The sequence below is a fragment of the Simochromis diagramma genome, unplaced genomic scaffold (assembly GCF_900408965.1).
Source record: "Simochromis diagramma unplaced genomic scaffold, fSimDia1.1 OVJJ01000602.1, whole genome shotgun sequence".
Taxonomy (NCBI): Eukaryota; Metazoa; Chordata; class Actinopteri; order Cichliformes; family Cichlidae; genus Simochromis; species Simochromis diagramma.
This window is the reverse complement of record NW_024387040.1, coordinates 12,079,481-12,092,503: the sequence shown is the minus strand read 5'-3', so window position 1 is coordinate 12,092,503 and position 13,023 is coordinate 12,079,481. Positions and strand designations below refer to the sequence as shown.

Here is a 13,023-nt window from a genome sequence, read left to right as displayed (position 1 = left end):
TCAGTTCAAAGTTTGTTAAAGACTTTTATATGCAAATAAACCAAACACACACAAAGAGCCAGTATTTACAGAGTTGACTCTGCAGTTCTCTGCAGCATACTGGATATTAGCTTCTGGACCAAATCCTGACTGATGACGAGCTATTCCAGCCTGATCAGTCCTCCAAGTTGATCACACTTTCTGGACTTCAGCTTGTACACTCACTTTTTAAGGACAAACTGTAGATTTTTGATTGAATTAAGATCCAAAAAAAATGTTAAATTTCATGATCTCTAAGCCACTTTGATGGAAAATGGACAGATCATTCCCAAATTGCCCCTGGAGAAGATGATCTTTAAGAATGTTTTCAGTACAGTCAATGGAAACATAGTTTGGAAACGGATGAAATGCTTAGGATTGTTCACTATATCACAGAAACATGTAAAAAATATTGTAGCAAAAATGAAAAACTCAGTGTTGTATACCAAGCAGGTGTTAGTTTCAACTGAATCCAAAAGCATAAAATAGCTTGTTTAATTATTGAACTAGAAATGACTCATTTGTGGCTCTTTACTCTCAAGTATGATGGAAGGTCTGTCATGCATGCAAGCATATGTGTTATATCAAATCAATTAATATTTTGAGTAGTTCATAGTAATTGCGCTTTTTTTTTTCCAAAAATTAAACAAAATCCTGTTTTACTGTGTATGTTATTTCTACAAAAAAAGAAAAAGAAAGAAAAGAAAAGAAAACAATGCTTGTATTTCTTCTTTGTCTGAGCCTACAAAGGCCGGACACAGTATGACTTAACACAATAAGATTCACACATTGCATGAATAAACAGAAGGGTGGATCTTGGGCTGTTAAACCCAGACAAACAGAGTGATTACCAGGCCTTCAGAGGGCTTGATGTTGGTGAGGTGAACCAGCTCGAGGTGGGCTGACTGCGAAACCAGCGGGTCCGATGACACACACACAATGTGCTCGCACACCTCCGACAGAGTCTTACACTACAGAAAAGGAGGATAAAACAGGGACAAACAGGGCTTTTATTTAGACAACAAAGAACAAGCCATGTCTTCTAGCTGTCAAAATTAGACTATATTTCTAAGAAACCTCTTAGCCTTGTGCCTCAGCAGCTTCTCCTGCTGTTGCTTTTTCTATTGTAACTTTACCCAGGAAAAGAAACAGGTGGATATTTTTGCAGATCTGCTCTAAACCAAGTGAGAATGATTTGTTGCATATGCATTTTCTTTTCCTATTTACTTTTTTACATTATTTAGCTTTTTTTCTTTCTGTTTTGTGAAAATTGGACAAAACTTTGAGCAATGCAGGCACAAAAAGACCAAGAGCCATGATTTCTCTGTTCATGCGCTTGCCTGCTTGCAGAAGATAAGTAAACCTAAAAAAAGAGGCTTATTTATTTTACCCCCGTGCAATACGTCCCTGCAGTGCTCCAGTGGCCTTCTGATTTTGAGTCTGATTAAGGTTTGATTTTGGGCAAAGAGCCACTACAAGGTTGGTTCACATTAATCACAAAGATAGCTTTGGCTTTACTTTCTAGATATCTGTGAAATAATTGTCTCCAACCAAATATAATTGGGATTATTTTGCTGCCCACGACACTGAAAAATTGCATCTTAACAAACTTTAAGAGCAACATTTTTTTCCTGGCAGACACAATGAGACTCCATTCAAAATGTTGTCAATAGTTTCAGACATGATTTCCCTAAAAAAAGAAAGTAGCTGGAAGAAAAAGCGCTGAGCGGATGTTTTGGATAATATCTGGCAGAGACTGCCAAACATTTTCACGAACATTTATAAAAGAAACCACAGACGGTGAACTCTTGGTAGGCATCATATTATGGATTTTCACTCCCCAAGAATCTGATCTGTAAAAAAACGAGTGTCCATCTTATACTTTGTGTGTCATTTTGCTGCATTAATCTAACTGAGGGCAGCCATGCTGGCAGCAGAGTACTCTTGATTATGTCTAAATGAATCAGACTCATCGGTCTTCCTCACAACCGAAATGTCAATTTGTCATAACAGGGAAAGCCCGGGTGAAACTAATAGCATTAACAATGGCTCTGTTCCAGCAATTAGTGAAGCAGAGTTTGACAAATCAGAAGTGTGCTGTGAAAAGGGTCAATTAAACTTTAGCTGCCATCCAATCTTGGGACATGCTGATCTACAGTAATTGGGCTGCTTTGCAGATACTAAATGCTGCTAACATTTTCAAATATAATTTATGTAAATTTTAAACATCTGAGCAAGGCAAACAAAATTTTAGAACCAAAGCCCAAGGTGGGACAAGTATACCCAACAGCAACTGCAAAGAAAGAAGAAAGTAATTTGGTAATGAAGCAGTAAAACTTTAACAGTAGGTGAATCACATGATTCCCACAGGCACTGATTCTTCAAGGTGCTGGAAACATCTGCAGAGACTTGAATGTCCTCACAAAGATACACTACCATCACCGGTCTGAACCACTGATACAAGACAGAATTAATCCATACTTTGATTATGTTCATGCCAAATTATGACCCTAACATTCGAATGCTGCAGCATAATCAAGACTCATCAGGTCAGGCAACATCTGTTGCCCATACTCTCATTTGTACTCAGTGAGCATACAGCTGGCTTTGGCTGAGGTGGTAGAATGGGTTGTTTGCCAATCAAAAGGTCGGTGGATTGATCCTGAACTTCTCCACTACATGGGCAGGATACTGAACCATGATTTGGCCCCAATCCATCTAGGTGTGGTGTGTGTATAATAGCTGTATAATAACTACATGAATAAGCAGTTATAAATGTACCTAATATGTGTATGTGTTTAGAGTTTGAAAAGAAGATTGTTAACAACTAAATTCAAAAGATAAGGAATTTCTGAATTTCAGTCATATCATGATGAGAACTGACTGCAAATCTTTAATACTGTAGTTAAATTCAGTATCAACATCAAAACAATCAATTGAGCTCATTCAGAGTATTAGATTCAGAAAGAGTAGATCATTTAAATTTTTCTAATTATGTGACTCCAAAGCTCACAGTATATTTACAGTTGGACTTGAGTCAGAACAGTGTTATTTTCATTCTGCCAGTGTCGTGTAAATGCAGTATTAAGGATGAAGCTGAAGCCAGGAGGCAGCTGGCAGCTTGACTGAACTAAAGCTCAACTAAGCCTTGTTCTTCCCATAAAAATACAACAAGCTGTACTTCTGAAACATACGAATCAACTTTAAATAACAAAACATTAAATTGCTTTAAATTAAACAGGAGATTTTTTTTTTTCTTCCATTACATTTTTTTTGTTACTATTTTAGTCCCTTCAAGTCTTCAGTTTTTCATTTTACATATTTTACATGTTGGGGAAAACAATATATTAAGATTCTTGTAAGAACTATTAGTTAAGATTATTCAACATAGCATTGTGCAAAAATACAGGACCTGTTTGAGGCTTGGTTTTACTCTCAAATTTAGAATTTTAAATGAGAGTCGGTACAAAAGTTATGCACTTAGCTGTGATGGTCAAACTTCGGATAAAATGACTGAATATGAATTAATGTCAATAAATATCTTCACCAAAATATATGTATGTGTGCCCCTCCCTCTACATCCGCCGCTGCAGGAGAAATTCTGGTAACATAACTGTGTTCAGCTAAAGTAATGGGAACCACTAATCTAACCATCCTCAGATTTAGCATTGCACCAATTCATGTCCGTAAAATATACCCAAAAAGTAGGAAGTAGATTGGAAAGACAGTTTTTGAAATGAGAGGAGGGACATACAAACCAAAATGCAAATATTTAGGTGTTTTTAATTATGTTTTGCCGGTTGTCTGCCTGGATTAGTTCACAAGTTATGCTTCATTACCTAAATTCTTAGAGTATAGCAGTAGTCACTTAAAATGTATTTGTGCAGGAGCGTTTCCTGGAGTCAACACACGTGAACCTGATGGGAAAAAATGACATAAATGAAAATGACATGCAATGAAAAAAACTATATAACAGTCTCTGGAAGCCACATTAGCCAGTTGAGGGCTAGATTCAAACTCGCACCAAAAATGTAAGCTGTTCAAGTGTGCTCTTGGTTTTATTGAGCAGTAGATGTATAAAAAGAGGTTTACAAATGGGCACTTTCTTTTAAACAGTAGGTTTAAATGAAATTTTAGCAATCAAAACCTAGATAAAGCTACTTTAAGAGTAGTGCCTTAAATATGGAAAAAGGAACTTTGTTATGTAGGTATCCTGTGGCCGACAGTCACACAGGAGGTTACTGTTTCAGGTGATGTTAATATCCTTTTGAACATTTTACAGAGATTCACTAGCAGTTTCCTACTGTTTCAAGTCTTTACACTTGGCTAAGCTGAGAGTCCAGGCTATAGCTCCATAAAAGAAAAAAAAGGTGATGTTGCTGATTGTCTCTGGCAGGGAGTTTAAGCTTCTGTGTTTGTGTGTGTGTTTTATCAGCAGTTATGAGGGGGATGTGGAAAGAAAAAAAAGAAAAACAGGATGCTGCCCATCAACACAAAGCAAATAAGCGACAGCTGGCCGAGGAAGCAGGACTCACCACATGAAGGATTTTGTTCTCCGTCTCAAACACCGTACAGTCCTACGGGACGAGAGGAATTTAATGTAGCGCAAGCAGTACATCCTGTCTTGCAAACACTCACCATCTCATGCTGCACATGCTGCTACACTACCTACGTATACAGTCTAGGGCTCACATTACTGTACCCCTACCCCTGACAGATAAAAACACGCCCACACAAACAGACACACTTATCTTTTATTTATATACACACACCAGTCATACATAAGACAGACTGTAAAGGACATTAATAGCAAAGAATTGACTCTCGCTCAAGGATGCAGAGGCTGAGGCTGCTGCATCACACCCACACAGACACACCGCTCTTTGGGGATATGGCACAGCAGCTACCCTCTGCCGCACACTTCAAGTGGCGGGGAATAAGAGCTATAAGCCTTCAAAACACACACACAAACAATTCCACACACCTGCTGTACAATGGTGGTGAGCTCCAGGCAGAGCTGAATGACATTATTTCGGGTTACTGAGTAGTCTGCCACTGCAGCAAAGGGAGACCTGGGGGGAAAAGATAACACAGCAGTATGTCTTATAATGTTCCTGCAGCATTAGATGATGTGCAGAGGAGATGGACAGGAGCATTGTTACGGGGAGGGGAGGGAGACACGCCACAATCTAGACTCAAACACAGACACGCATGTAAGAATCCCTTTAATTAGTGAGAGAGAGGGAGTTGCTTTAAAACACAATGGTAAATGAATCTGTGCATTCGGAGAACATAAAGCACAACCAAAAATCTGCGAGGCTCGACCTGCAGCTAATCGCAGTTATTTTCATTATTGACTAATCACTCAATTATTATTTTTTTTTTTTAAATGTAACTGGAAGTTGTTTGGTCTGTTAACCATCAGTAAATAATAAAATCTATAATTACAAGAGCCTACAATGATGTTGTCAACTAGTTTATTGAATCGAAAGTCCTCATAATTTGGCCTTTTTGTCTTTAAATTGACTAATTAATTAACAATGTCATCTATAATGGGGGGGGGGGGGGGGGGGGAGGGATTTGAAAGTTAGGTTTTTGGTGTAAAACAATAATTATTTTGGATTTTGGCCGACTGCAATATTATTATGATTTATTACTATGAATAAATGCAATGGATAAAAAAAAGGTGTAAAAGCAAAACAAACAAACAAACAAAAAAACACTGGGCACTATTCAGGCTCATGTGCAACCCTGTGCTCTAATGCACATGCTGTTACATGAAACTGGCAAGACAAGAGACAGGAAATTGTTTTACATTGGAAAAAATATTTTGCAAAGTGGGAAACTAACAACAGTTTTTAAGATCAAAATATATGTAGTGTTATGTTTAATATGTAAAATTAAAAGTAATCAAATGACCCTTTTTAAGAATCGTAGAATCGCATACATTATATTTTTTTAAACACAATTGATTACTTGGTATCAATACATTTGCCATACAATCAGAAGCTGAACAACCAAAACTGGCACACAGGTAGATTTTATGTCCCTGAAGGTTCTTTATCTTTATCTCATAGCAACCACCTACCAATGGGCTAAAATGACCCATTTTATGTACTTTTACTAATTTATATGTTTATCATTTTCATTTCATGAAAACTACATATAATTATAACGCCTTGCCTTAAAACTTGAATATCTTGATAAATTAGGACATCACCTAACAGTGGACTATAATGGAATCAATATAGTAGAGTGGGACACAAGTATTGCAGGAGACCCACAAAAATGTGCTAATTTTTATGCAGTCAACCTCATGTTAATCTTGTATTTATTTATATACACAAGATCTAATTAAAAATGTTGTTTTTTTAAAAAAAAAAAGCTTCAAAGTAAATTGGAATACAAAGTACAATGTTTACATCTAAAATGTAGTGGGAAAAAAAGTACCCTGGGGCTGTTGCCACCCCGTGCCCCCACTCTGTACATACCTGTTAACTTTACGACAATGAAAGTAGTTGTTACCTTACAAATTTGTAAGGAGAGTATGTTGTTTTTCCTTTTTGTTGTGTTTGTTTGGAGCAAATAAGGAAAAAGAAGAACAAAAAGAGGAGTTTTATTGTGAGGTGGTGGCTTCATCTTTGGTACAGGCTCACAACTGTACTCACAACTTTTCCACTTTATTGATTATTCTTCAAAGGTGAATTGATTGTTTTGTTTGATGAATATCAGAAATGGTAAGATACACTGACCACATGTTGCCATCTGTCTCGGAGTGGTTTTCAAATCTTAATAAGCCAGTCCTCATTTCCCTGCCTCAGTCTCCATCTCTTCGTTACTGAACGAATCAAAATCAGCACCAGTCCTTTCTTCTTGTTGGCAGCCAGTAGGCTTGTATGTGTCCTGGCTTGTTAGATAGTGGTACAGCTTGAAGGCTTGCTGGTAATTAAATCCACCAGATCTAAAACCAAATCGTTTTGCCAGGACAAGCAGCAGAGAAAAGTGGCAAAGTATCATATTTATGAAGCTCAAAACAGAATGTCTGTTTTTTTGGCTCAATTAACCCATTACCAATTGGCAATTACTGACTTTGTGCAGCACGACAAAAATCAATGCTCCATCACTTCATAGCATTAAAAAAAAAAAAAAATCATTAAATCTATATTTAAAAAGCCAAATTGTTTATGCAACTACTATCTTGTTATGTTGTATGTAATTCACTACTACTGTCAGAAGGAAAGGGTTATGCACTGTTAAGCTGTTATAACGATGATGATATAGAGGAGCTTTGGGAGTCTAGACTTGTTTAATTTATATTTATAAAGATCAATTTTGGTGGTGCAGAGGTTTTAAGAAGTTGAAAACTGGAGCCATAAAGAGTTAATTTGTGGTTAGCTTCCTTAGAGGACTTACAAACACTGGTTTGGAAAACCATAAATGGATGTCTGGACTGAACGCTGGATAGGTGACGTGGCAGAACATGTGGGGGTGGATTGTTGAAGCAGAGCTGAAGACTCCTCCACTGTCCACTGGCCTGCACATACTCTTGGCTTTTTAGATGGACATAACCAATTAGTTGCCATCTTGGTGTTTGAAACTAGACATGACGATCAAGTGGCATATCTGACCAAAACTGAGGGATGTTGCAGTTTCATAGTAAAACGTGCCCTACTTTCTCATCTATTTCACTCTAGATGAAACCCTAATTTACAGAATAAATGAGTTGCAACCAGAGGAGTCACCCTCTGTTAAAGAACAATGCAGAATGAAGGCACTCCTGCATTGGTTTCACTTTGCAGAAGCTCTGTCATTTGGATGCAATCTATGCTCAAACCTCATACTTAACTACAGCCATTAACCAAAACATACCCAATAATAAAAGAAAAGTTTAAGAACAGTAAAAAAAAAAGAGTTTGTTATTTGAATATGAATATGTCTCTGCTGCGAGTATGCAATCCAAACCACTGCAGGTAGGTTTCAGGGGACTGAACAGTAATGCACTTTCTCTAAAGAAAGAGGACACAGCAGCAGTGGACAAAAGACAGAAAGTGCGTTAGTGAACCAGGTAAATAGGCCATCTTGTTCTGAGTGTACCAATTTACACACCTTATACTGACTATTTCTCATTTCAGCTCAGGTTTTAGAAATAAACAAACAAAAAAAGCACAATTTAGACATGGATGTTCTTTCTTTTTTTAATCTGGTTTCGGTCTGAAAGAAATAAATTGTGCGAGAGGAGCTATTAGGCCACTTTGGATTCATTAAGCTACTTTGCCACTGGCATTGTCAATTCCCAATGTCTCCCACATGTCTGTATGCTCGGTCATAGTTTCCACTAAAGTGTGCACACTCTGCTATCAAGTTTGTTTTTATAAAAAACTATTTTTTTTCCTGTGAGAGACGAGCTTCTAAAGCCCCTTTTTGTGCCAACACAATGTTTATAAATGAACCTCTTGTCACACTGAAGCATAATGGACTATTCAGGTATGGAGAAGGTGTTAACGATAAGGTACATGCTGCGGCTAATGGGGTGCTAATGACGGCCCACACACACACATACACATACACACACATACACACACACACAGAGACAAATCCAAGGAGCGTACAGTACTATAAATGTTAGTGCACATTGATGACATATGGGTTGCACATACAACGTAATGAAGTGAATGGAAAGATGCACACTTCCTTCATTGTTCTAAAGACCCAGATTAAAATTCGGCCACAGCCTCTAGTGTATGATTTATCTGTGGTGTGTGTGATTTGGGTCATCAGTATTGAGGCTGAGTGCTATATATATATGCAGGACCTAAGGCTATGCAGACTGTTTGCTAACCACCAGGCCCCAGTCCTCAAACAACAGTTTTTACCCCAACTAGAGTCTATGATGATGCTACAGTGTAGGGTACCTTGAGTTTACTAAAACCCCAAAGGTCCAAAAAGCAAACAAAAAAAGATAAATGAGGCAAAGCCACATGGCCCAAATATGTTTGCATTACATCCATAAATCTTTGCATGAAGACATCCCTCGTCCTTCTGAGGAATTTGCGGTAGAATTCCAATGTTTTTAAGTTTTCTTTCATGTTTGAAAATCCAGTTACAACTGTCTATACATTAATAGCTACACTGTAAACACTTGGTACTAAGGTGCAGTACAGATAAAGATAAAAATGTGCAGCCTTTATTTGTAGTCCAACCTTCCAAACTTACTGTTCTTAAAGTCTAACTCCGTCATATCTCAAAAGATAGACATTTTTAAACTCAGTTTAAATAGATCTTTCTAAGGATGATGACCTCAGAGCTAGCTGCAAATAAATGTAAGTAATCAAAAAAACACACAAAAAAGGATGATGCTTTTGACTCCAGGATGCGCCTGAGAATCATCAGTTTTGAAAATAATCCAGTTATAGTTTTCTGGATCTGGATTCACTGCAAACTAGAACTGCTAGAAGCTAATTTGGCAAACTTTCAAAAGTGAAGTAAATATAGGGTAAACTAAAATGGACATCTCTATAGCCCATAGCTTGACAGACTGAATCTAGCATTCCTCCTGTTTATATCACCCAAAGCATTTTATACTCTTATCATTTATATTTCTACAAGAGTAACTTTCTTTTCTGTCTTCATTTCATTTCAGAAAGACGTTTCCCTTATTTTCCTCTATGAATTTGAATTTGTCATTTAACCTTCAATGTTTGATTGCACCTGTCTGTTTTTTTGAAGGATGATTTTATTTAGTATGCAGGCCATTTTTGAGTGGTTTTGTTTCCTTATGCTAAACCACACTAGGGAATACTCTGGTAGGAGACTGTGACACAACCAGAATTAACCAACAGATTGAAACTGCCATCTTGTTGCCTTTGAAATTATGATTTAGAAGACAGGAGCCAGCCATTCATAATAAGTTGGCCCCCTTAAAGTGAATTTGGTGTTCACGATAAGACAGCAATTAGATGGAATTCGTTTAATTCAATTTTCAATTCACTTCAATTTTATTAATAGCACCAAATAACAACAATAGTCACCTTAAATTGCAACATAAAGACCCTACAATAATACAGAGAACCCCAAAAATCAGAAAACCCCTATGAGCAATCGCTTGGCAACAGTGGGAAGGAAAAACTCCCTTTTAACAGGAAGAAACCTCCAACATACACAGGCTCAGAGAGGTGCGTAGATCTGCCAAAGCTGGTTGAGGGTGAAGGGAGGAAACTGAGTGTAAACTGAAACTGAATGTGTTCGAATTGGCAGTTACATGCAGTCTGTTTCCATCTACATCCACAGAAATTCACATTTATTACTTACATTCCAGAGTCTAGCCAGAACGTCATAGGTTTTTAACAAATATTCAGAAATTCCTCTACAATGACACTGTTTATGGATCTGTTTTTACATAGAACTATAACCAAAATACAATCAGATGGCAACCAACCAGCTGAAACAAGTCCCCTATTCCACAGAGACGCATCACAGATGAGATACGCTCACCGACTCAACTGACTGAGATTGTTTGCAGTGTGTTTGCAATTAGTCTAGAAATCATATGGAAATAACTATTGAAGCCCTGTCAATCTGACTGAAAGAACTGGGCAACCAGCTGATCACTGCAACTATTGCAGAGAAATTCAATGCAACCACCAGATTTGCCTAGTCACAGTGAGGTTGCCATCCATATTTCACTGTAGTGTACGTTAACCACTAGTTTCGCCGAATGTGTATTCCCCTAATTGGTTGCTGTGTCAAATATGTTGAAATGTGAAAATGATTGCAAAGAGATAATGCAAACAGGTTTCTGGTGCTGTACCAAAAACTGTGACGCAGTGAAAGTGTGAGAAGCACAATGCAGATGAGGAGGTTTTTGGTGCAGCATCCTCTTTGAGACACAGTTCAGCCAAGGATCACCAACCGGTTGGATATTACATATTGTTTCCTTAGTGACGTGTGGATTTGCAGAGGTCACTGACCATTTCTAGGCCTGTGTGACAGAGGCATTAGCCTATGTAATGGGATGTAGTGCTTCTGGGATTTTTGCAAGTGACTTTATTTTTTAAGTTAATCACTTCTACCCTTTGTGATTAATTGACTGTGAGCTTGTTGTAAGGTCACAGACCCCATCAGTAGCAAGGCGCTCCTATAGGTGACACTAATAACTCAAATAAAAGGCAATTTCTGGCCTTTCAGATATATAGTCTATATTAAATCATAAACTGAGGATCCCTCTCTGCCATACTGCTATTGTTGTGTGTGACACAATGACTGCGTACCACAGCGGTGAGCAGTGTGATTTGTCTTAAAATGCCTCTGCTTGTCCATCTACAAAGCTAATGACTGTATTTTTTTTGCTGCATGCTACATCATGCAACGTCATCATCATGTTTGTCCTCCAGAACTCAAGAGCCATAAATCTGCTAAGAAATCACAGAAATAAATGTGCTCCTTGTAACAAGACAGACCTTGCCTGACAATCCGTGTGATTTGAAATTCTCTCCTATATCATAATAAATGTATAGGATTTTTTGATTGTACTATAAACATGACCTGCATATAGATTATTTGGCATGTATTTAACAGCTCCAACCCAGCAACACACCCCATACCTCTAAGTCTCCTTATTCACGAAACTGGTAAAAAAAATAAAATAAATAAATAAATACATTTGAAACACTCGAACTGCTGCGGGTTTTTTTGTTTTTGCTTGTTTTTTTCAAATCTATCGGAAAATATTTCACATTTAAAATGCAGTTTCCCGGGCCACGTTATTAATTCATAGGGAGGAGCTTTCAAATGTGCATTTAAAAGAAACCGAAATCGATCAAGTCAGGTAAAAATTATGCCTGGAAGGGGAAAGTAAACATATATGGAGTCTTCAGGGGCAGCAAAAAGATTGCGTGTACTCTACCCACGCTGTTATTTTATACATGAAAAGGTTGCAAAATGTCTTTTTAAGTCATTTTGGGAGAAGCTGCTGCACATTTGCAATCTGAGCGCTGAACCGCTGCTGCACTTTTCCTCCGTCCCCGAGAGGTCTAATAAGCAGCAATCAGAAGGAGATGAAAGTTCATTTTTAACACATTTTAAACCAATTTGCTTCTGTTGCGTACCTTATAAGATGAAACCATCCTGCCGTTACAAATTCAGGGCAGCTTTTAGCCTGATGTGCTCACCTTTTCCACATTGTTAGGATCCCCTAATGAATTCATTACTTTCAGTAACCAAAAAGGTCTGACTTCAGTAACAAAATAATCTTGTTCTGCGCACACATTTCTTCTCTCCTGACTGTAAAGATCAATTTTATAAGATGTTATTTCATCAAAATAAAGCTTTAGTGGGATCATATTGGTGTCATCAATTTCAAATCACTTGTGTTTCCTCGCAAACCTGGAAAATGTTCTTTTGTCTTTTGTTGTATAATCTGCATGATAAAAACATCTTAAAAAATGAGTTGTTGCACAGTATCTCACAACTGAAGAACAGAAAGCTCTGCTGAGTCTACCCCTTATCTCAATGTCGCTTTGCCATTTTCAATTGCATCACTTTGCGTGGGCGACCGCGTGTGCACTTGCATAAGTGCGTGTCAGTGCGTGCCGAGGTGGGTGTGTGTCTGCGAGTGTGTGTTTTTACGAGGCCGTGGGCGTTTCTATGAGTCTGAGGCTCTATGCATTAATGTTTGTTTTGTGGCCTAGCTGGCTTGAGGACAGGTGTGGGTGCCTGGCATTTCAAGAACCGATGTCAAAGACCTTTAGTTGTGTAGCTTACGTGTGTGCTGTGCGCAGAAGATCGTGTCGAGTCATGAATAAATGAAGTGACAGACAACAGAAGAGAGTGAGGAGAGAAGCATGGTGAGAGCGAAAAACGTCTGAGATTATCCCTTTACAAAAAAAAAAAAACATATTTCACAAAAACGATGTCAACAACCAACATCTGCAGGAGGGAGCTTGTGTTTTGCAGATTGGTGCTTTCCTTGTACAAAACAGAGAAGTGAGAGAGGATTTGTTACTACAG

At 37.9% G+C, this 13,023-nt stretch overlaps 1 protein-coding gene across 4 annotated transcripts in view; it reads right to left on the bottom strand.

The window, feature by feature from the left end:
• Positions 1-13,023, bottom strand: part of cnksr2a (connector enhancer of kinase suppressor of Ras 2a) — a 111,553-nt gene that overhangs the window by 63,173 nt on the left and 35,357 nt on the right. For all 4 annotated transcript variants that reach the window (XM_040043743.1, XM_040043744.1, XM_040043745.1 and 1 more), the window contains exons 4-6: positions 5,003-5,090; positions 4,554-4,595; positions 870-989 (exon numbers count right to left, since the gene is read on the bottom strand). In XM_040043743.1, the coding sequence (XP_039899677.1) occupies positions 870-989; positions 4,554-4,595; positions 5,003-5,090 (250 nt within the window). The remainder of the gene's footprint in view (positions 1-869; positions 990-4,553; positions 4,596-5,002; positions 5,091-13,023) is intronic.